The sequence below is a fragment of the Muscardinus avellanarius genome (assembly GCF_963383645.1).
Source record: "Muscardinus avellanarius genome assembly, chromosome: 10".
Taxonomy (NCBI): domain Eukaryota; kingdom Metazoa; phylum Chordata; class Mammalia; order Rodentia; family Gliridae; genus Muscardinus; species Muscardinus avellanarius.
Window position 1 is genome coordinate 54344472 of NC_137796.1, and position 24949 is coordinate 54369420.

General features: G+C 48.1%; 1 protein-coding gene across 1 annotated transcript in view; it reads left to right on the forward strand.

The window, feature by feature from the left end:
- Positions 1-24949, forward strand: part of BCKDHA (branched chain keto acid dehydrogenase E1 subunit alpha) — a gene marked incomplete at both ends in the record, with an annotated part of 32429 nt that overhangs the window by 4785 nt on the left and 2695 nt on the right. Inside the window, 4 exons of the mRNA XM_080702628.1 lie at positions 9515-9700; positions 9808-9894; positions 16633-16741; positions 23671-23832. Of these exons, the coding sequence (XP_080558754.1) occupies positions 9515-9700; positions 9808-9894; positions 16633-16741; positions 23671-23832 (544 nt within the window). The remainder of the gene's footprint in view (positions 1-9514; positions 9701-9807; positions 9895-16632; positions 16742-23670; positions 23833-24949) is intronic.

Sequence of the window (24949 nt, forward strand, 5' to 3'; positions counted from 1 at the left end):
CCCAGGTGTGCACCCTGTGCTGGGCGGGGCTCCTTCCTTTGTCCTTGCCTCCTGGCCTTTCATCTCGCCATCCTCTTTACCGAACACCCTGCTGCCCTGAAGGTATTGCCTGATTTCTACTCCTTGCCATGCTAGCACTGCAGATGTTTTTAGTGCTTAGGGAGTAGAGGGGGAAGGAAACTCAGATTGTCAGGGTATCATGAGTCAGTTTGCAGCCACTACCCCAGGGCTTCACCATTTCACCTCTCTGACCCTAGCTTGGGAGTTCCTGCCCTGCTGGGAAGTAAGGGAGCAGTTAGAGTTCAGTCTGTGCTCATTAGGAGTAACGTTACTTCTCCAGCCTGGCTGTTCCAGGGTGGCCTGTTGGGGGCCCCAGTGCTCTGTGCAGTATCTCCAAGTGGTAGGTGTCCAGGGGGTTTTTGTGGGTTGAGTGGAGATGGCCTTTACTGATCTCCCTCTTGGAAATTTGGCTTCCTAGCTGGGCTTGGTGGCATCTGCCTGCAATCCCAGTAAATGGTAGGCTGAAACAGGGGGACCACACCTTCAAGGTCAGCCTCAGCAAGTTTGCAAAGCCCTCAGCAACTTAAGGAGACCTATGTCAAGATAAAAAGTAAGCCAGGCGTGGTGGTGCCTGCTTGTAATTCCCATACTTGGGAGGCTGAGGCAGGAGGATCACGTAGGTTCGAAGTCAGCTTCAGCTACTTTGTGAGGCTCTCAGCAATTTAGTGAGACTCTGTTTCCAAATAAAATATAAAATAGGGCTGGGAGTTTAGCCTAGAGTAGAAAGCCTCTGGGTTCCACTCCCAGTACCACGCATACATACACACAAAATAAATAAATAAAAAATAAAATGTAAAATGTGGCTGAGAATATAGCTCTGAGATAGAATACTGTTGGGTCTTTTTTCACATCACTAAGTTATTTATTTTTTAATTAATTTTGTGGTACTGGGGATTGAAACCAGGAGCATTTTACCTCTGAGCTGTACCCCCAGCCCTAATTTATTTATTTTTATGTTTATTTTTATTTTTTGTAGTACCAGGGATTGACCCTAAGAGCATTCTACCTCTTTTATCACCCCCAGTCCTATTTCATTGTTTATTTTGAAACAGGATCTCACTGAGTTGTGGAGGGCCTCATGTTGCTGAGCCTGGCTGTGAACCTGGGATTCTCCTGTCTCAGCCTCCCAAGTACTAGGTTTTTTCCCCTGTGGTACTTGGGATGGAATCCAGGAGCATTCTACCTCTGAGGTATACCCTCAGCCCTATTTTTTATTGTTTGTTTTGAAACAGGGTCTCACTAAGTTGGGGAGAGCCTCACTAGTTAACTGGGGTTGGCCATGAACCTGCCATCCTCCTCTCAGCCTCCCAGGTACTGGGATTACAGATGTGTGCCACCACATCCAGCATGCTTATGTATGTATGTATGTATGTGTGTATGTATGTATGTATGTATATATGTATTTATTTATTTATTTTGGTACTGGATATGAAATCCAGGAGCATTCTACCTCCAAGCTACACCCTAAGCCCTATTTTTTATTCTTTATTTTTTAATTTTTTGGTGGTACTGGGGTTCCTGGAAACCCTTCTACCTCTGGGCTACACTCCCAGACCTATTTTTATATTTTTATTTGGAAACAGGGTCTCAAGCCAGCGAGGCTGGCTTCGAACCTGCGCAATCCACCTGTCTCTGCCTCCCAAGCATGCGGATTATAAGTGTGCGCCACCACGCCCGGCCTTATTCATTATTTTGAGATGGAGTCTCACTGAGTTGCAAAGGGCCTCACTAAGTAGCTGAGTATTTTTATTTTTTTTAAACATGATCTTACTAGGTTGATACGATTCTCATTACTTGCTGAGGCCATCCTTGAACCTGTGATCCTCTTCTCTCAGCCTTCCAAGTACTAGGATTACAAGCATGTGCCACCATGCCCAGCTTTGAAACACTTTATGATTTACAAGGCCAACTCACATTTATTATTATATTTAAAATAGGCACACTGCAAGGTCTGTACTGATAACACCTTTTTTTCTTTTTCTTTTCTTTTTTTTTTTTTAATTTGGTGGTACTGGGGGTGGAACCCGGGGGCTTTTCTACCTTTGGACTCTGCTCCCAGACCTATTTTATACTTTATTTGGAAACAGGGTTTCACTAAGTTGCCGAGAGCCTCATTAAGTAGCTGAGGCTGGCTTTGAACCTGTGCGATCCTCCTTTCTCAGCCTCCCAAGCACGGGGATTATAAGCGTGCACCACCACGCCTGGCCTGATAGCACCTTCTGTTACAGGTAAGGAAACACAGGCTCAGAGAGTAAAGTCTGAAGGTGGTACTCTGGATTCCAAAGCCTAACTTCTTTTCATGATACCAGGCTGCTACAAAGTGGGTGGGGCTTACACTCCAGTCTTGCAACACCTTGCTTGGTCCAGTCCTGGCACGTACCACCAGCCTCTGACCCAGCTCTCAGGGTCGGTGGAAGTTAGTCGGGGAAGAGCTGGCTTCAGGCCCCAACATGTCCTTCCCTCTCTTTGCTTCAGTCCAACTGACCATCATTTATTTATTTACTTATTTTTGTAGTGCTGAGGATAGAAACCAATGCCTTGTGAGTGCTGGGCATGCACTGTACCTTTGAGCCACACCCCAGGCCTAGTTTAAAGATTAGTTTTTAGTGAGGCTCTCAGCAACTTAGTGAGACCCTGTTTCCAAATAAGTATAGCCCGGAGGTAGAAAGCCTCTGGGCTCCACCCCACAGTACCACACACACACACACACACAAAAAAAAAAGATTAGTTTTATTGGTGATTTTAGGCTAGAACGGTATTCTTTTCTTTCTTTCTTTCTGTTTTTTGTTTTGTTTTGTTTGTTTTAGGTACTCGGGGTTGAATCCAGGGGTATTTTACCTCCAAGCTACACCCTCAGCACTGATTTTTATTCTTTTTTTTTTTTTTGTGGAACTGGGAATGGAACTCGGGTATTCTACCTCTGAGCTACACACCTAGCCCTACTTTTTAAAATTATTTTAAAACAGGGTCTCACTGAGTTGCAAAGGGCGTCACTAAGTAGCTGAGGTTGTCTGCGAACCTACCTCCTGTCTCAGCCTCCCAAATGCTGGGATTACAAGTGTGTGTCACCACGCCCGGGTTTTTCTTTATTTTGAAACAGGACCTTACTGAGTTGCAAAGGGCCTCACTAAGTAGCTGAGGCTGTCTGTGAACCACAATCCATCTGTCTCAGCCTCCTGAATGCTGGGATTACAAGCATGTGCCACAATGCCCAGTTTATTTTTACTTTTGAAACAGGGTCTCACTAGATTGTTGAGAGTCTCACTACTTACTGAAACTGTCCTTGAACTTGCATCCTCCTGTCTCAGCCTCCTAAGTACTGGGATTACATGGGCTACCATGCCTGAGTTTTGTTTCTAACAGGGAACTTTACTGTGAGTGACTTTTTTTTGTTATTGTGCTGGGGCTTTTTTTTTTTTTTTGGTGGTACTGGGGATGGAACCCAGGGGCTTTTCTACCTCCAGGTTATAATCCCAGACCTATTTTATACTTTATTTGGAAACAGGGTCTCACTAAGTTGCTGAGAACCTCACTACTTAGCCAAGGCTGTCTTCAAACCTGTGTGATCCTCCTGTCTCAGCTTCCCAAGCACGGGGATTACAAGCGTGCGCTACCACGCCTGGCTCTGTGTTGGGAATTAAACCTGAGGCAGGCAAGTGTTCCACTACTGAGTCATATCACCAAACATTTTTGTTTTTATTTTGAGACAGGGTCTTACTAGGTTGCTCAGTTTGGTCTCCAATTTGTGATCCCCCTGCCTCAGCCTCTTGAGTAGCTGGGGTTACAAGTGTGTGTCCCCACATCTGGCAAGTGACTCCATTTTGAATTTTAGTTTTGCCTTTTGGGTCTAATGAAGGAACCTAGCTCTACCCCAAAACAGCCTCCTATAATTTTTATTTAACACTTTAACATACTTCCTCTTACCCAGAGTCCCTTATAGATATAGTGATCCATCAGATGGCAGTTTATGGCTGACCTGCTACTTTTTCAGAGCAGCTTTCTGGACTCCAAACACCAGGTCTCCACTTGTAAATAACAGTATCTCTTTAGAGAGTGCTGATGAAGATGAAAGAAAGCGATTCTTAGCCCAGGCATGGTGGTGCATGCCTGTAATCCTAGTACTTGGGAGGTTGAAACAGGAGGACCACAGGTTCAAGGCCAGCCTCAGTAACTTAGCAAGGCCCTCAGCAACTTAGTGAGAACCTGTTTCAAAATGAAAAGGGCTGGGGATGTGGCTCAGAGGTAGAATATCTTTGGGTTCAGTCCCTTGTTTGTCTGTCTGTCTGTCTGTCTGTCTGTCTCTCTCTCTCTCTCTATTACACACACACACACACACACACACACACACACACACACACACACCCCTGGGGATATAGCTTGGAGGTTGAATGCCTTTGGGTTCAGTCTCCAATACCACAAAAAGGCAGAAGTATTGTAAATTTGAGGCCAGTGTGGGCCATTTAGCGAGATTCAGTCTCAAATAAAAAGAATGGGTTATAGCTTAGTGGTAGAGTGCCCCTGGGTTTCATCCCTATTACTACAAAAGTAAATAAATATTTTTAAAATAGTCTTTTTTTCTTCTTCTTGGTAGTGGGGATTGAACCTAGGCCATTCTACCTTTGAGCTATACCACCCAGCCTTTTTTGTCTTAAAATAGGATCTCACTAGGTTGTTGAGGGTCTTGCTAAATTACTGAGGCTGACCTGGAACTTGCAAGCCTCCTGTCTAAGCCTTCAAAGCACTAATATTACAAGTGTGCACCATCATACGTGGCTTAAAAAAAAGTTCCTAATGGGGCACTTATTACATATTCCTAATGCTTGGTAAATTAGGGCTCAAGAAATGGCAGCCACTGAGACAATAAATCTGGTTTGGTCCTGACTAATTCGGGGAAAGAGTAAAGTGCCCTCTTTGAGGGCTTTACATCTCCAGTATCTGGGGGTGCCTGGTTCTGTATTAAAGCTCTGAATCTCTGATGCCCAGAAAGCCTAATTGGACCTTGGGTGTCCTCCATAGAGCAGGCTGAGAGTTAACTGGCCCGCCCACAAAGCCACCCAGGCTTTTCCAACCTCTCACCTGCAGGAGCAGGCGGGCTGCATGGCTGAGAGTTTGACATTGCCACTGCGCTCTGTATGGCCTTGGCCCCTCTAAGCTGCAGGCACCACCTATGTCTGCTGAAGGTGCCTGTGCGGTACAGATGGAGTGAGCATGGAGGTGTGAGTAAAGGGCTTGTCTCAGTGGCCCATAGTGGGCCCGTGCCGTTAACCTGCTCCAGCCATTGGTGGCTCCAGTGTTCCTGGTGTGAGGCTTTGTCCTTTTTTGCTCCCCAGGACTGACGCGTCCCGCCACTTACCTTTGCCTCAGCCCTGCCCGTGTGGCAGCCTCACTCCAGTCCCTCCTCTAGGAAGCTTTATCACTCTCTGTCCCCTGGTCTCTGGCCAAAGATTTTCCTACAGCTGTCGCCGTGGCTTTACCCACCCTCCATATTCTGGGAGGCAGATGTTTCCTCTTTGAAAGGGGACAGAAGTTAAGGGAGGCTGTCTCCTGCCCAGCAGGAGCTGGAAAAAGACAAAACTAGGATTGGACCTAGGTAGTATTGGCTATATCCTGCTCTCTGGCTAACCATCATACCACCTGGAGTCTTGGCTATATCCTGCCCTCTGGCTTACCATCATACCACCTGGCCCTTCTTTTGTGTGTGTGTGGGGGGGTACTGTGGATTTAGCCCAGAGACATTCTAACTCTAAGATACATCCCTAGTCCTATTTTATTTTTTATTTTGAAATAGGATCTTGCTGGGTATGAGAGTTTCACTACTTGCTAAGGCTTTTCTCAAATCTATGATCCTCCTATCTCAGCCTCCCAAGTACTAGGATTAAACATGTGCCACCACACCCAGCTCTGTTTTATATCTTACATGGCAGTGGAGTCTCCCTAGGTTGATGCCAGCCTCATTGAGTTGCTGAGGCTGGCTTCAAACCTGTGATCCTCCTGTCTTAGCCTTCCAAGTATGGGATTACAAGCATGTACCACCACACCTGTCTTTTTCTTCACTTTTTAATCTTAATTTTTGTTTTCTCTCTAATACCAGTGTGTGTGTGTGTGTGTGTGTGTGTGTGTGTGTGTGTGTGTGGTACTAGGGAGCAATCTAATGCTAATTTTAAGGCACATAACATATCCCAGGCCTTTGCTAAACGCCTTGTGTGAATGATCCTAGGAATTTTATACACAGTTGGCTTGGGAATGTGACTTAGTGGTGGAGCAATTGCCTAGCATCTCCAAGGCCCTGGAATTCATCCCCAGCATTGCAAAAATAAGTAAATCCCCCAAAACTTTGCACAGAGCCCTCTGTGTGACCTTTTTACAGATGAAAAAAGTCAAAGAGGTGGAGTGTTAGCTGGGTCTGGTGGTGCACACCTGTAATCCCAGTGCTTGGGAGGCTAAGGGTAGGATCACAGTTTCAAAGCTGGCCTCAACAACTTAGCCCTTAGCAATTTAGTAAAAATCAGTTTCCAAATAAATAGAAACTAGGACTGGGAGTGTACCTCAGAGGTAGAATGACCCTGAGTTCAATCCCCAGCACCACCACCAAAAAAAAAAAGAGGTGGTTTGTTTTCCAGAGAGCCACTCAGTGAGCTCAGAAATCAGGATTCAGGTCAGCCTGGCCCCAGAGCCACGGAACGTAACTGCTCATTCATCCGTTCATTTGGTAATTGCCCATCAAAGCCTATTGTGTGCGCCAACCTGGACGCCCCTCCTGTCTTCCCGGGACTTGCACGTATGTGTGAGAGGCAGGCACGAAACAAAGGAATCTTGGTGGGGAGAGGTCTGGCTGTGCCAGTGCTTGGAAGGGGGAGCGCGTGCTGTGAGAGGCTGGTTGCGGCCGTGGGAGGGAAGGGGAAGGGGAAGGGAGGGCAGGGCACGTCTGCCCTGAAGTCAGGCCTCAACCTGCCTGCCCCTGGGAGTGCAGTTTCCTCACACCACAAATGCAGATAATCGCACACACATAGCACGCCTGCCTGCTGGAACCTTGGCAGCCCGTTCCCTGCAATTAAAGGAAGGGAGGGGGGCGTGTGAGCCCCCACACTTGAGATCCAGCCCATGGTGAACCCGGTCCTCCCTCGGCCCCCTCTCAAGTAGAGCCACGACTGCTAGCTTGAGAGGAATGTGGGCAGCAGTGGGAGGGAAGGATGCAGATGTGGGAAAACTGGGTAGGTGATGGCGGTGGGGTTCAGAGTGTAGGTCTTGGGGTCTGAATTACAGTCCTGCCAGATTGGATGCCCAGTCATAATGTAATTTATGTATTCCTATACTGCTGGTGATTGAACCCAAGGGTGTCCTACCACTGAACTATGCCCTCGTCCCTTTTTATCTTATTTATTTTGGTATTGAGGGTGGAACCCAAGGGCATTCTACCTCTGAGCTATACCTCCAGCCTTATCTTATTTTTTATTTGGAAATGGTCTCACTGTTGTTGAGCGTCTTGCTAAGTGGCTGAAACTAGCCTCAAACCTACCATCCTGTCTCAGCCTCTCGGGTATAGGGATTATAGGTATGTGCCACTGCACCTGGCTCCCTTTTTATTTTTTATTTTTTTTTTTTTTTGAGGCAGGGTCTGGTTAAATTTTCCAATCTTGTCCCAAGTGAGCAGCTGGGATTACAGGCATGTGCCATTGTACCCAGCTTAGTTTTTCTTTTTTTAATATTGGTGGCCTGGTGCAGGCTGCTTACTCAAAGCTTGGTCTCTTTATCTCTTTGTGGGCAATGGCATATAATCTTGCCTGAGGACTCAGTAAAGTGGTACATGCAGAGCACAGCCCGGTACCCATTTAATTGGTCTATCTCCTGTTGGGCTGTTAGGCTTCGCCCAGGTCTTCTGGGCAGTCTAGTTTTGTCTCCTATGACCTGAGGATGTGCGATGGCCCACAGGACTCCTCTGCACTCTGAGCTCCTTCCAGCTTCCAGAAAGGACACGCCATTCCTTGCTTTCTGACTTCTGCACATTCCATTCCCACTGCCTGGAGTGCGGTCTCCCTGGCTCTTAGCTGTCCTGCAGGCTCGGCGCCCTCATCGCTTCCCTAGAGAAGCCTTTACCACGGGATAATACAGATCACCCCAGTCTTCCTGCTCAGCGTCTGGCTTCTCTGTGTGGCAGCAAGGTCATATGCCTTAGGTTTCTAGAAGCCTGCACAGGGCTGTGAACAAAGCAGGTGCTCAAATATTTGTTGAGTTAATCAGCCTGGACTTGCGGGGAGCTGGGCCTGGTGTTGAGAGGGCATTGAAGTATGGGGAGCAGTTTGCCAGGTGAGGGGAGGTCTTGCCATAGTGAGCACGGATGTAGAAACCATTATCAGCCGACATTTTTTTCACACATTTACTATTAACTTACTCTGCTGAACATTTTATGCACCTGGTCTTAAAGCCTCACATTTCCAGGAGGTTATCTCCATTTTACAGAGGAAAAGGGGACACACATAAAAGGGAGGTCACTTTCCCTTATTGCCCAGAAGGAGATTTGAGGCCAGGTCATCTGACTCTAAGAGCTCAAAAAGCCCTTTGTCAGTGAGACCCTACTTCAAAATAAAGAATAAAAAATGCCCCTGGGTTCCAGCCCCAGTACTGCAAAAAGAAAAGAAAAAGAAAAAAAAAAAGTAGTAGTGAGAATCTCAGCAACCTAACAAGGTACTGTTTCAAAATAAAAATGAAGAAAGGGCTGAGTCCAGGCATGGTGGTGCACGCTTTTAATCCCAGTACTTGGGAGGCTAAGAGGAGGATTGCAGGTTGTATCCAGCCTCAGCTACTTAGTGAGGCCCCTGCAACTGAGTGATACCCTGTTTCAAAATAAAGAATAAAAAATTGGGCTGCAGTATAACTCTGAGGTTGAATGTCCCTGGGGTCAATCTCTAGTAATCCCTCCCCCAAAAAATCTCAAAGACTTAAACTCTGTCCTGGGTAGCCTCCCTGGTATGTGGTGTTGGGGTCAGTAGAAATCTGACCTACTGACTCCTAGTCCCTACTGGGGAGACCTTGGATGCTAGAATGAAGAGTTCAGGCCTGTGTTAATGAGAATGGTAATAGCTACCAGTTCTTGGAATGCCTTCACTTTACAGAGTTATTTAATCTTCTTAACAGCCCAGTGGGGTAAATATTAGTGTTTGGTTTTAAATCCAAGGCCTCACACATGCTGAGCTTGTGCTCTGCTGCTACGTGGTGTTGCTGTTTTCGTCCTATTTTTATAGATGAGGAAACTGAGACACTGGATGTTGTAGTAACTTGCCTGAGGTGCTATCACCAGAACATGGTGGGGCAAGGGTTCAGACCCTGTACACCAGCTCCCAGAGCACCCTGGCCTGTGTGGATTACCCACCGTGCTGTCCTGCCAGCCCTTGAGGTTGAGCCAGCCAGAACCTCGTTGCTGCTCCTGACCTGGGGTGTCCCTCTGCCTTCTCCCCAGCACCCTCACCGGCAGCAGCAGCAGCAGCAGTTCTCTTCCTTGGATGACAAGCCGCAGTTCCCAGGGGCCTCAGCGGAGTTCATAGATAAGCTCGAATTCATCCAGCCTAATGTCATCTCTGGAATTCCCATCTACCGTGTCATGGACCGCCAGGGCCAGATCATCAATCCCAGCGAGGACCCCCATGTGAGGCTACATTCAATCCTCTAAACACCCCCACCCCATCCCCAGGTCCCTTGCCTGTCTCTTCTTTGGTCCCAACTTCCCCCATCTCTTTGTGACTCTATCTGCAGTTACCCCAAGAGAAGGTGCTGAAGTTCTACAGGAGCATGACGCTGCTCAACACCATGGACCGCATCCTCTATGAGTCCCAGCGACAGGTGTGTGGGGACAGGCCTAGGGAAGGGGTTGGGATTATCCCAGGGCTCCTTTGGTTGTGCTTGGGCTGAAGGACAGCTCCCAAGGAGGATAAAGGGATGGAGATTGTTTTGGGGAGGTCCTTAGAGTTCTTGGGATCTGAAGGAAGTGTGGGAGGGATCCCACCAAGGACAAAAAGATGGAGCCAATCACTGAAAACTCTGCCATGTGCCTGGTATGCTCACTGTGCTGGAGGAGGCCCCACAGCCCTTCCTCTCAAGAGCTCACAGTCCTAAGAAACAGGGTAACCCACTGTGCTTCCTGCAGTGTTCAGTGACTGTCCTAGGGTCATGTCAAACGTGCTGTGATCCTCAGAAGTCTTAGTACCAAAGGACAAAAACCCAGCCAAACCAGTGACCATGAAGGGAATTTACTGACTCAGCTGCAAGCCCACAGAGCCCAGTTTGCAGGCAAAGCTGGATGTACAGGGCTCAGAAGATGTCTTCAGATCAGTTTCTCTCTATATGGCTTTTCTGTTCTTTGCCTTAGCCTGCTGTTTGTTTGTTTGTTTGTTTGTTTGTTTGTTTGTTTGTGGTGCTGGGGATTGAACCTAGAGGCATTCGACCTCCAAGCTACATCACTAGCCCTACAGTTTTTCTTTTCTTTTCTTTTCTTTTTTTTTTCAGTGCTGGGGATTGAACCCAGGGGCGTTCTATTGAGCTACACCCTAGCCCTATTTTTTATTCTTTACTTTAAAACAAGGTGTTACTAAGTTGCAGAGTGCCTCACTAAGTAGCTGAGGCTGGCCATGAACCTGCAATCCTCTTGTCTCAGTCTCCAAGTATTGGCTCAGTCTCCCAAGTACTAGGATTACAAGTGTATGCTACCACACCTGGCTCCTGCTTCATTTTTGAATGGTGGCATTTTTATCAGGCCCTATTGGATCCCTTGCCAACTAACCCAGGAAGCCAAGTGGGCTAGAGCATGGTACTAAGCAGCCCCAGATTCATGGAGAGGTTGTAGAGAGAAAGGGCTCAGGGCACAGGCTACGGAGCAAGTCTGCAGGACTGAAGTTCTGGTTCCGCCCCCTCCTGCTCTATGGCCCTGGGAAAGCTGCTTAATCTCTCAGTGTTTCCGTTTTCTTATCTGCACCTGCCTGGGGAGGTTGCTATAAGGCTTGATGGTGGCATTTGTAATGGCCTTAGAAGCAGTGAAATGGGCATTTAGCCACTCAGTAAATATTAGCTATTATTATGACCCAACAACCTTGCAATTACTCTTTCCATTTAGTAGTAGAAAGAGAATGGTCTTTTGTGTTCCAGAAGACCTGAAGCTGATGCTCATTGGCCAAGGTTTGGTCCAGACTCCATCCTGAACCAATCACTGTGACCATTTGGCCAAGCCCTGGCCACGTGCCCACCCCCAGGAACTAAGGAGCAAAGGAGTGGAGCCCTTCTCTCCAGGCTGCATAGATAGCAGGGGAGGGTTCTGTCAGAAAAGGGGAAGAGCTCTGGGCAGGCTGGCCCTTGGCTCTGCACTCCCGCCAGCCAGAAGTGGGGTGGGCCTGGGCATCTGAATTTGCTCCAGGCTCCAGAGATCCCCTGTGGACTAACACCTGAGACGCACTAGACTAGCAGACAATACTGAGCAAGTGCAAGCAGGCAGCCCACTCCCAGACTTTTCCACTCACAGGGGCACTGTGTGTGGGTTTCCCAAGTAAGGTGGTATCTTTACCTGCCCACAGATTCCCCTGGGCTCCTAATGTCCACAGGATCAAGTCCAGCCCTGCATGGCCGTCTTGTCTCCTCATTCTGTTCTCTGTCTCCTCTCCACAGCCTCAGTGGATCAGGAGTTCCCTGGGGAGGAGGGAAGTCAATTCAGGACCAGCAGGGTCCTTGGCTATTTTGGTGGAAAAGAATTTCAGCACAAGGCCAGGTGAAGTGGCACACGCTGGTAATCCCCTAGCACTTGGGAGGCTGAGATGGGATGATCGCAGGTTCATGGCCAACCTCAGCAATTTGTGAGGCTCTCAGCAACTTAGTGAGGCCCTGTTTCAAAATAAAGAATAAAAAAAAAACAAATTGGGCTGAGGGTGTAGCTCACAGGTAGAATGCCCTTTGATTCAATCCCCAGTACTGCAAAAAAAGAAAATCAGTACAAACAAGCCAGAGACCTAAACAGAGAACAGAGGTTTATTTAGGGAAGTAAGTACACTGAAAAGAAAATTTGGGCTACTTCCAGAGTGAGAACGGCATTCGGGGTTTCATGACTTTTTTATAGGAAACCCCCATGAGGGATGGGTTAGCTTGATTTGTTTCTCATGATTGTGGAGTGCAGAACAGGGCTGGGATCTGGTTCTTCTCAAAATCATCAGGCTTATGTTACCTAATGATAAATGACACTTGGGCTATACTCATAACATTGGGCTTTTTTTTTTTTTTTTTGGTTGTACTGGGGTTGAAACCCAGAGGCTTTTCTACCTCCGGGCTCTACTCTCAGACCTATTTTATATTTTATTTGGAAACAGGGTCTCACTAAGTTGCTGAGAGCCTCACTAAGTAGCTGAGGCTGGCTTCGAACCTGTGCGATCCTCCTGTCTCAGCCTCCCAAGCGTGGAGATTACAAGGGTGCGCCATTACTCCAGGCTACATTGGGCTTTTAACAGTATCTTTTTCTAGACTTTTTTTTTTTAATCAATCTAAGATATATTCTGTAGGCTAACAAAAATATGTTTATGTATCAATTAATTGGACTTAGAGTGCTTTTAGATTTGTTGGACCTTTTAAGAATTCAGAGTTGTGCTAAGTGAGATTAGTCAGTCACAAAAAATAAGAAATCAGATGCTTTCCCTAATATGTAAGAGTTAGGGAGAAATGGGTCATAGGAGGAACTCTTGAAAGAGGAAATCCTATAGAGGAGCAAACAAGACAACCTAACTGAGGGGATGGGAGGAGGGAAGAGGAAAATCGCTAAAACACACAATGTACTTAAACATATCGAAGTCAATCACTAAGCCAAGCAAGGGAGGGAGGGACGGGGAGGGAATGGGGTGGGAATTGGGTAGGGGTTAAATCAGCGATGAGTACATGTTTGTACACACAAGTTTTTTACCCCAATAAGTTGTATGAATATAATGCACCAATTAAAAAAAAAAGTCACCAATTCAATCCAAAAGTCTTGGCCATGGAAAAGTCAGAAAAACTTATTTACTGAAGCAAGCACTGATAGAATGAGATTTGTCTGAAGAATATGTCTTCAGCTATCATATACTGAACTTTTTCTGTAATGTAAAACTCTTTAGTCACAAATTTTAATAAACTGAATCTTCTCTGAAATTTGTAACCAGCACCAATTATTTATTTCACCTCTAATTGAACACTTATCACTTAATATATCTTTTAGGAAAAATAAATAGATTGGGATCTTAAAAAAAAAAAAGAATTCAAAGTTGGAGGAAAGCAGATCTTCAGGTGGAAGTAAGGGCCATTAAGCAGTTTAAAAAAATTTTTTTTTTTTTTTGTACTGGGAGTGAAACCCAGGGGCTTTTCTACCTCCAGGCTATCTTCCCAGAACTATTTTGTACTTTATTTGGAAACAGGGAAACATGCCCAGCTCATTAAGCAGTTTTTTTATTTAAACATAGAGTCTCAGCTGGGCATGGTGGTGCACGCTTGTAATCCCCGTGCTTGGGAGGCAAAGACAGGAGGATCGCGCAGGTTCAAAGCCAGCCACGCTCACTGGCTTAGAGACCCTGTTTCCAAATAAAAATATAAAAATGGGTCTGGGAGTGTAGCCCGGAGGTAGAAGGGCTTCCAGGAACCCCAGTACCACCAAAAAAAAAAAAAAAAAAATAGTCTCAGCTGGATGTGGTGGCACATGCTTGTAATCTTAGTATTTGAGAGGCTGAGACAGAAGGATCGCAGGTTCAAGGCCAGCCTCAACAATTTGTGAGGCCTTCTGCCACTTAGTGAGACCCTGTTTCAAAATATAAAATAAAATAGGTCTGGGGGATGCAGCTTGGAGGTAGAATACCCCAGGATTCAAGATTCAATCCCCAGTAACACACACACACACACACACACACACACACACACACACACACATACACACTATAGTCTCCCTTTCCTTCCCTCCCCATTTGTCCTTACGGCCATGCCACTCCTGCACGCCATTCCCCACCTGGGCTGCACAAATGAGCTTTGGGATGCAGTGGACTTAGGTGTGATCACAGTTGTGACTTTGAACAAGAGCTTTCTTGTCTTACCTTTGTTTCCCAAAGTGGGGCTAGCTGGGTACAGTGGCGCATGTCTGTCATCCCAGCTACTTGGGAGGCTGAGGCAGGAGGATCAGAAGTTTAAGGCCAGCCTAGGTAATTTAGCAAGACCCCATCTCAAAATTAAAAAAGCAGAAAGAGGCCTGGGGACATAGCTCAGTGGTAGAACACTTGCTTGCCTCTTGTGTGTGAGGCCCTGGGTTTAATCTCCAGCACCACCAAAGGGGAGGATGGGCTAAGAGTTGGGGGTGTGGCTCAGTGGTAGAACACTTGCTTAGCTTGTGCAAGGCCATGGGTTTCATCCCTAGTACTACAAAAAAAAAGTAAATAAAATTTTAAAAATTTGTAAATGGAGCTAATGATAGAACCTACGCTGTAGGGTCAGGGTAGGAATTCTATGTGCATATAAGGCCGCTTGCCTGTTGGCTGGCACTGAGGGACCTCACCTTGTCCATCACAGTTCAGCCTGCATCGGCTAGGATTATATTTAGCTGTGAGTGACAGGCCTCCTTCCCCCTCCAAAGGAAAACCTTAAAATCAAACACAGTCGTTTAACAGATGAATAGCTTGTCCCCTTGGATGAAAGAAACCAGTGAGCAGGTCGTCTGGGCTGGTCTGATGGTGCCAGGATCAGTGACATCTGGGCTCCTTTCCTTGCTCTGGTCTGCTCACCAGTGTTGGCTTCTCCCTTCTTCATGATCCATATGGCTGCTAGAGCACCCTCCAGCACACAAGTAGAAGGAAGGTGAACGGGCAGGCATGGTACATCTCAGCTCTCTCTACTCACATCTTTGTAAAATGTTCTAGGGAATCCCTCTCAAGAACATCTGCTTGCATTTCATTGGTCCCTCCTAGATTCCAGGGAAATTGAGAAATGTAGTCTTTTAGTCTGAGCAGTTACTGCCTGTGGTGGGATCAGATCTCTTAACAGAGGAGAAGAATAATAGGGTACCAAGTAGGCTGCCATAAGCCCCAGTCCTGTTTCTTCTGGGTGTCTCTGGCTCCTCCCCATGCCGACCTCCACACCCAGCACCCGCCCACTCACTTGGCACTGGAAGGTCAATTAACTTTTAATTGGCTCCCCACTTAGAAGAAAGTCCTCCTGGTTTCCCCATCGCACCTGGAAAGCCAGGCACTGCTGAGCCCCGAGGGGGGTGGGCCAGGGGTGTCCTCTGGTGCTGTCCCAGCTCGCTTTGCTCCTTAGCACAGTCCTAGGGATCTCATTTTCATGGTACACCAGGGGTGCCCTGGCTTCCAGCCAGACTTCTTGGAGCCCTACATTCTCTTGGCATCTTGCCTTGGGTGTCCCACAGCACACCCAGCCTGTCCAAAGTTGATCTCGGCATCTCTCTCCCAGACCTGCTCCTCTTCCTTTGTTTCTCAGTGAGGGGTACCACCAGCCATCCTGGCCCACACTGGGAACCTATACCTCATCTCTTTTCCTACCTTTCTCTTTGCCACCCCTTTCTGCTCGCAGTCCTGTCTCTAGTGTTGCATTAGAAATGGCTCAGCTGCTCAGCAGCACCACCAGACACCCACCCTTCCTCTCTGCTTCACCACTGTTGGTGAGTTGGCTTTCATCCTGTGCTTGCTGCCCATGTTCACAGGATGGCTGCCACAGGTCCAGGCATCATGGCTCTACGCAAGGCAGGAAGGAGGAGGTGGGGGCGGGGTGGTCCAGCCAGCAGTGATCTCCCGTACCCAGAAAGCAAAAGCAGACTAACACTGAAAGCTCTGACTAAAACTATGTGTCTGGCCACCTCTGGCCGCAAGCGAGGCTAGGAACCTGAGTGGGGTCTTTCCAGGCCCCAGGGCTGGGCGGTTCAGGGAAGGGAGCTGGCTCAGGTGCTGCACTGCTGCGGCCACCCTCGCACTGCTAACTCAGCTTTTGAGGACTCACCCCCCTGCTCCTCCTGCTGCCTCCCTGGCTACCTGGCCAGGCCACTGCCCCCCTCTCTTGGCTCATTACAGTCAGACCCATCTCCATTCCTCTTCATCATGAGAGTGGAGAGATTTCTAAGACCCAAGTGTGTGTGACCGCACCACCTCGGTGTGGAGGCGTCAGTGGGTTCCCACTGCTGTGAGCACAGTGCTCTATCACTCCCTGCCTCGCCTTGGAGTTCCTTCCCTCACCCTCGCATCTTCTCCACACTCCTGCTTTATGATCCAGCCCTTCTGGCCTCATGACCTTTATTGCTCCTCTGCCTGAAACCTTCCTGCCCACATCTTTGCTGAGTTTAGGCAGTTCTGATGTCCTGCCATGGTAGAGCGGGTCACTCCTTTGGGCTCTTGTCACCGAGGCCCCATCACTCTGGCTCTGACCATCCTGGAAGTTCCTCTGTGAAGGTTGGAGCCCCATGTGGCCTGGCATGGGCTGGCCTTCGGGAAAGCTGTTGACTGGATCCTTGGAAGTTGGGCAGGATCTCCTGGTGTTCTTGTTACTTCCCAGCATAACCAAGCCGGGCCTCCGGGCCTCCTCCACCCCCAGGGTCGGATCTCCTTCTACATGACCAACTATGGTGAGGAAGGGACGCATGTGGGCAGCGCGGCCGCCCTGGACAACACAGACCTGGTGTTCGGCCAGTACCGGGAGGCAGGTACGTCTGCCTGTGGCTTGGCCCCAAGCTCCCTATCGGGGCCCACAGTTTTGTTTCCCTGAGTGCTCTTCCAGGAACAGCATAAGGTCCAGGGAGCTGGAGAAGAGCTCTCTGAGTAAGTTGGCTAGGGCCAGGACTTTGGAGGGGTGGACCTGCCCTTCTTGAAGCTCAAGAAGCACAGTGGCTAGGGCTGCTCCCCACCACTTAGTACCAGTGTCATACCCGGGCAAGTCGCTTCTCCTCTCTCCAAACCACGGTTTTCTCACCTGCAAAGTAGAAGTTAGGGGGTCCCTGTGCCGAGGGGATGCTGGGAGGACACAGCAAGGTCAGGGCAGTGTGGCTCGTGCCATAGAGCCTGTCTGCCCAGTGCAGGCCTCTCTCCCATAGTGTGTCTTCCAGGGAGCAGGAATAATGGAAGGGTCTTGATAGCATGGCAATCAGGTCATAGCAGGTGCCAGTTGAGGAGCTGAGGAGTGAGAGAAAAAGGACTAGCTAGCCAGGCGTGGGGGCACTAGCTTATAATCCCAGTACTTGGGGGGCCAAGACAGGAAGATTGCAGGTTTAAGGCCAGCATCAGCAACTTAGTGAGGCCCTCTGCAGCTAGCAAATCCCATTTAAAAAAAAAAAAAAAAAAAAAAGAGGAAAAGAAGGAAAAAAGGGAAATATCCTGGGTTTAATCCCCAGTACCAAAAAACAAACAAACAAACAAACAAACAAAAAAAACAAGAGAGAGAGAGAGAAAGAAAGAAGGAGGGACTAGAGAGCTGAGCACTGGGAGTGCTCAGGAATAGAGGGCGCAGCCCAAACAGCAGCAAATGAATAATGGGGCTCTGGGCCGTGGGGACCCTGCAGGGCTGTCAGCCTGTGCTGGGGGCACATCTTGAACCCTTAGGCGCTGCACCACCACAGCAAGCTGCTTGGTTTATAGAGATGGTAAACCCTAAGGGCCATTCAGAGGAGTCACTGGGCGGTGGGTAGGAGATTGTGTAGAGCTGGCATGGGGTGTGCACATGGAGGCTGATGTGATGGGGCCTGTCCCGAGGCAGCTCTGCGGCAGGGGGGTGGGACCTGGCCTCCCACCCCACATACCTGGGGCGGGACAGACGGCCTGTGGCACTGGAGGCTCAGCATCCTTTGAAAGGAAAGCCAGGTTTCCCACGCACCAGGCAGCTGCAGAGGGGCTCATGCTGAGGCTGCCATAGCCAGCCCCAACTTGGAGCCCTCTCGTCTGGTGGGCTGCCCCACTGCCACGTGAGAAGAAGCGCCATCTTCTTAGCAACTGCCTCCTCCCTGAACTCTAGAAAGCCAGCGTGCTGTGTGTGCCTAGTCCCCGCTGCACTGCAGGCTCTGTTGCACTGGAGTAAGCGCTGGCTGGCACCTCCCCCAGCCACACCCCTGAAAGCCAGGTGTGTAGTCCTGGCGGTGGTCTTGAGTCCGCCAAGCATCTGACCCCTGGCTGCTCTGTGCTCCTCACTGTTTGCCTACCTGGCCGCCTTCCCATGGCCACGGATAGGCTCCTGCCTGGGGCAGTACCAGGGAGCAGCCCTTGGTGAGGGTAGTGAGGAGGCCCAAGAAGTCAGGCCACAGCAGTAGTTCCTAGGGGACAGAAATCACCTGGGTGCTGGCCTCAAGACTATACTTTTGGTTGTTTTTTTTGTTTGTTTGTTTGTTTTGTTTTTGGTACTGGGGATGACACTCAGGAGCATTCAACTCTGAGCTATACCCCAGCCCTATTTTTTAGCCTTTATTTTGAAATAGGGTCTCACTAAGTTGTAGAGGGCCTCACTAAGTAGCTAAGGCTAGCCTTGAACCTATGATCCTCCTGTCTCAGCCTCCCAAGTACTGGGATTACAAATATGTACCACCACACCTGGATTTTGGTTAGTTTTTGCAGTGCTGGGTAGGAATCCAGAGCCTCATGTATGCTAGGCAAGCCTTTTACCACTGAGCTACACCATAGCCCTTGAACTTTTTTTTTGGCATGGGGAGTTGAAGCCAGGGGTGTTCTGCCTCTGAGCTATATTCTAGTCCCCCCTTTTCTTTCTTTCTTTCTTTCTTTCTTTCTTCCTTTTTTTTTTTTTTTTTTTTTTGTGGTACTGGGGTTTCTGGTAGCCCTTCTACCACCGGGCTATACTCCCAGACCTATGTATTTTTTAAAATTTGGAAACAGGGTCTCTTAAGCCAGCGCAGCTGGCTTCAAACCTGCGTGATCCTCCTGTCTCCGCCTCCCAAGCGCAGGGATTACAAGCGTGCGCCACCACACCTGGCAGGCCCCCTTTTTCTTTAGCGTGTGTGTGTGTGTGTGTGTGTGTGTGTGTGTGTGTGTGTGTGTAGCCCTGGGGGTTGAACCTAGGGCCATTCTACCTCTGAGCTATACTCCCACCCCTATTTTATTTATTTATTTATTTATTTATTTATTTTTGCAGTACTAGAAATGGAACCTAGGGGCATTCTACCTCTGAGCTACATCCCAGCCCTATTTTTTATTCTTTATTTTGAAACAGTGTCTTGTGAGGTTGATGAGAGTCTCACTGCTTGCTGAGGCAGGTCTCGAACCTGTGATCCTCTTGTCTCAGCCTCTCGAGTACTGGGATTATAACCATACTCCATCATGTCCAGCTAGGTTTTTTTTTTTTTTTTTTTTTTTTTGTGGTGCTGAGAAATGAACTCAGGGCTTTCTACCTCTGAGGTATAATCTCAGCTCTATTTTATTTTTATTTTGAAACAGGGTCTTGTAAGTTTCTGACAGTCTTAAGTTGCTGAGGCTGGCTTCAAACCTATTATCCTCCTGCCTTACAGGTGTGTGCCATGATGTCCATCTTCACTGAGTGTGGTGTGTGTGTGTGTACTGGGGGTGGAACCCAGGGTTATTCTACCTCCGAGCAACACCCTCAGCCCTATTTTTTATTCTTTATTTTGAAACAGAGTCTCACTGGATTGCAAAGGGCCTTACTAAGTAGCCTCCCAAATGCTGGAATTACAAGCATGCTACACCACGCCCGGCTCTCATTTTTTAAAATTTTTATTTATTTTTTACTTTTTGTGGTGCTGGGGATTGATTGAACTCAGAGGCATTCTTCCTCCAAGCTACACCCCTAGCCCAGTTGTTTATTCTTTATTTTTGAAACAGGGTCTCACTAAATTGCCAAGGGCCTCACTAAGGAGCTAAGGCTGGCCGAGAACCCGAATTCTCTTGTCTCAGGCTCCCAAGTACTGGGATTACAAGCATGCATCACCACACCTAGCTCCATTTTTTTTTTTTAATTATAGTTTCACTAAGTTGCTAAGGGTCTTCCCAAGTTGTTGAGGCTGGCCTCAGATCCATGATCCTCTTGCATCAGCCTTCCAAAAACTGGGATTATAGGCATGTGCCACCACACCCAGTTTTTTGTGTTTTTGTTTTTTTCCTTTGTGGTTTTTCTGGTACTCAGAATTGAAACCAGGGGCATTCTATCTCTGATCTACACCCCCAGCCCCTTTCATTTTTTAATCCTCTTTTTAAAATCATTTTTTTAAAATCATTTTGCTAGTACTGGGGATTGAACCCAGGGGCATTCTACTTCCCCAAGCCTTACTTTATTTACTTATTTATTATTTTGCAGTACTGAGGATGGAACCCAGGAGCATTCTACCTCCCAGCTACACCCCTAGCCTGATTTATTTTATTCTTTATTTTGAAACAGGGTATCACTAAGTTGCGGAGGGCCTCACTAAGTAGCTGAGGCTGGCCACAAACCTGTAATCCTCTTGTCTCAGTGTCCCAAGTACTGGGATTACAAGTGTGTGCCACCACTCCTGGCTTTTTGTTTTGCTTTTTTTTTTTTTTTTTTTTTTTTTGTGGTATTGGGGACAGAACCCAGGGGAGTTCTACCTCTGAGTGACACCTCCAGCCCTATTTTTTATTCTTTATTTTGAAACAAGGTCTCACTGAGTTGTAAAGGGCCTAAGTAGTAGCTGAGGCTGTTCGTAAACAGTGATCCTCCTGTCTCAGCCTCCCAAATGCTGGGATTACAAGCGTGCGCCACCACGCCCGGCTTGTTTTTTTAAAACAGTCTTCCTAGGTTGCTGAGAATCTCTTGCCAAATTGCTGAGGCTGGCCTTGAACCTGTACTCCTCTTGTCTCAGGTTCCCAAGTACTGGGATTGCAGATATGTACCACCATGCCCAGCTTTGTTACTTTTGTGTGTGTGTGTGTGGTACTAGGGATTGAACTAAGGGGAGGTCTACTTCTTTTTTTTTTTTTTTTTTTGGTGGTACTGGGGTTCCTGGAAGCCCTTCTATCTCCGGGCTACACTCCCAGACCTCTTTTTACATTTTATATTTGGAAACAGGGTCTCCTAAGCCAGCGCGCGCGGCTGGCTTTGAACCTGCGCGATCCTCCTGTCTCTGCCTCCCAAGCGCGGGGATTACAAGCGTGCGCCACCACGCCCGGCAGGGGAGGTCTACTTCTGAGCTGCGCTCCCATCCCTTTTCATGTTTTGAGGCAGGATTTCTCTAGGTTGCTGAGAGTCTCACTACGTTGGTAAGGCTTTCCTCGAACCTGTGATCCTCCTGTCTCAGCCTCCCAAGTACCACCATGCCTGGCTCTCCACACTGCTTTTGATGCCTTTCCTGACTCCTGTCCAGTGATCCTCATGGGATTTGACCTGGGACTGCATTCTGAGGCCACCCAGTGCCAGTGTCTTGTGACTGCTTACACCCCTCCAGCCCTCCACAAGGGCCCCCTTGCCTCTCCTACCCGAGCACTTCCTCTGCTAGCATTCTCTATGCAGGGCAGCACATTGTGTGCAAATTTGTATTGCGTGCATTCAAGGGTCTTAGACGGAAGATACGAATGCACTTGTACTAAAGGTGAGTGTTGAAGTTATGCTAGATATGCTCAACCCTAACTAAAATTTCTAGAAGCCGGGCTTGGTGGCACAGACCATCTCATTACTTGAGAGGCTAAGACAGGAAGTTTACAGGTTCAAGGCCAGCCCCCGTGACTTAGCAATACCCGGTTTAAAATGAAAAATATGAAATAAGACACTGGGTATGGTGGTACAGTGCATGCTTGTAATCCCAGTACTTGGGAGGCTGAGATAGGAGAATCACAGATTCACGGCCATCCTCAGCAACTTAGGCCTTCCACAACTTAGACCCTGTTTCAAAAGAAAAAAATATAAAATAGGGCTGGGGATATAGCTTGGAGGTAGAATGCCCCTGAGTTCAATCCTAAGTACCACAAAATGAATACATAGAGCCCGGCATGGTGGCGCACGCTTGTAATCCCAGCATTTGGCTGAGACCAGAGGTTTGCAGTTTGCGGACAGCCTCGGCTACTTAGTGAGGCCCTCTGCAACTCAATGAGACCCTGTTTCAAAATAAAGAATAAAAAATAGGGCAGGGGTTGTAGCTCGGAGGTCAAATGCCTCTGGGTTCCATCCCCAGACCTGCAAAATAAATAAATAAATACATACATAAATACATAAATAAATTGGGCTGGGAGTGTAGGCAGGTAGAATGCTTCTAAGTTCAATCCTCAGTACCACAAAAGACAGAAGGAAAAAAAAAAGGAAATCTCCAGAAGGGCATACTTTCAAAGCTGATGTCTGAGCAGTGCTGAGCTGTAGTTATGTTGCTGATAAACAGAAACACTCCCCTTCCCTTCCCAGGCTGAGTTTGGAATTGTCTTGAGTTTTGCATTCGGCAGCTGCCGACTCTGCCACTTAGTGGTCAAGGGGCGTGGAGCCAGTTCTGGAAGCACTGTCCATCTTGGTTTCCTCCTCTGTAAATGGGGTGGGGGTAACTCCTCCTGCCACAGAGGGCCTCATCAGGATCACTGAGTTACTTCATGAAGAGTGCTCAAAGCAGTGCTGGGCACACAGTGCTAGCTGCACATTTGTGGTGCTAACCAGGGAATATGTGCATCCCTTGCACACGTGACTGCGGTGTAATGTGACCCTGCTAAATTTTTATCAGAAGAAAGGGTGCCGCAGTAAAGCAGGGTTTGGAAATCACAGCCCCAGACAGTTGCCTCTCTGCGATGCTCACACCCTCAGAGGCAGCTGCTGGTGCCTTGGTGCAGGCCTCAGGATGGGTGTAAGGTTGTCCCCTTATCAGATGGGGCAGAGGAGCCTCACTTGTCCTAGGAATCACAGGCTCCTCCTGTTCTCCAGCTTGGCAGATGGAGCCCCTTCCGACTGAGTGGTGCCCTTTGATGGTGAGCTAGGCGGCTACCAGGGGTTTTGTTTGAAGAAAGGACTTTATTGCCATCAACAGTAAAACATTTCCTCTTCAGGGAAGGTGTGAATTGGTGGCCTGTATTTAAAGTGATCAAATTAGTTGAAAATACTTAAAGATCTCACAGCTCCTAAGAAAGAAAGGGGGAAAGGCAAGCAAGCAAGCCAGACAGGCTGAATTTCTGCTGAGAACCTTTTTATTTATTTATTTATTTATTTATTTATTATTATTATTATTTTTTTTTTGGTATGGCGGGGTTGAACCTAGTAGCATTTTACTTTGAGCTACACCCCCAGCCCTTTTTATTTTTTATTTTGAAATAGGGTGTTGCTAAGTTGCTGAATGTCTCACTAAGTTGCAGAGACTGACCTCGAATCTGTGATCCTTCTGTCTCAGCCTCCCAAGTGCTGGGATTCCAGGTGTGCGCCACTGCACTTGGCTTCTGCCACCTTTTTGAAAAACCAGTCTGAATGTTGGCCTCCTCCTTGGCACAGGCAAGCCTCCTTTCCAGTCTGCCCATTGAGTCATCTCTGTGGTCCTTGCCTCATCTCCACAAGCACCTGAGTTTGCCGCCTTTGCTCTAGTCTGATTTTTTTTTTTTCTAGAGCAGGAATTGGAAGCCCTGGGCAGCAAGGGGCTTGCCCCTGGCCACCCACAGGTTGGTGTGACCCCCTCCCCCAGGCTAACGGCTGCCTCTTCCCCCCCAGGTGTGCTGATGTATCGGGACTACCCCCTGGAACTGTTCATGGCCCAGTGCTATGGCAACGTGAGCGACCCGGGCAAGGGGCGCCAGATGCCTGTCCACTACGGCTGCAAGGAGCGCCACTTTGTCACCATCTCTTCTCCCCTGGCCACACAGATCCCTCAGGGTGAGAATGCATGCCCCAGGCACTGTGCACACAGACCCCCATCCCAGCCTTCTTCGGTCCTCCTAAGTGGGCAGTGCCGTGAGCCCGGCTTATTGCTTGACTGGGACCCTTCAGGGGAGGCCCGGTGGTGCTCCCTTACCGTTCGGCAGTCTTGAGCCCATGAGCACATTCTAGCTCCCCTCGCTCCTGCCACCCTCTCCTGCTGCCCACAGCTCGAGCTCCTGGGTGTATACCAAGGTCCAGGTGCCCTGCTGCAGCTTCACTTCCAATGTCCAATGGGACATTGTCTGTGACCATGGGGGTAAAGTTTATTATTTGCTGTTATTATAAAGAGCAAGAAAGCCGGGCGTGGTGGCGCACGCTTGTAATCCCAGCATTCCAGAGGCTGAGACAGGAGGATCGCGGTTCGCGGACAGCCTCAGCTACTTAGTGAGGCCCTCTGCAACTCAGTGAGACCCTGTTTAAAAAATAAAGCATAAAAAAAAAATTGGGCAGGGGGTGTAGCTCGGAGGTCAAATGCCTCTGGGTTCCATCCCCAAACCCGCAAAAAAAAAACAAACAAAAAAAACCCAAAACAAAGAGCAAGAAATGGCCAGGCATGTGGGTATACTTCTATAATCCCAGTACTTGGGAGGCTAAGAAAAGAGGATCCCCATTCAAAGCCAGCCTCAGCTACTTAGGCTCTCCATAACTTAGTGAGACCCTGTTTCAAAATAAAGAATAAAAATTCAAGCTGGGGGTTTAGCTCAGAGGTAGAATGCCCCTGGGTTCCATCCCCAGCACCACAAAAAATTAAAAATTAAAAAAATAATTTAAAAAATTAAAAAATAATGAAATAAAGAAATGGAAGTCAGAGAGGAAAGTGACTTGCCAAAAGTCACATGACAGGCCGGGAGGAGAGAGGTGAGCAGAGCCATGGGCTGCCCGGTCCCAGGACCTGAAGGACATCCCACCTCTGACACACAGGAGGTGTTCTTCAACCCATCTCTCCCAGCCCAACATCAACACCAGCAAGGCCGAGCTTTGCGTCTCTTGTTTGCTTTTCTTGAGTGGCTTCAGGCACACAGCAGGTGTTTTGTTCCTTTGCAGAATGAGGGCTCAGTGGGCACTGAAATGG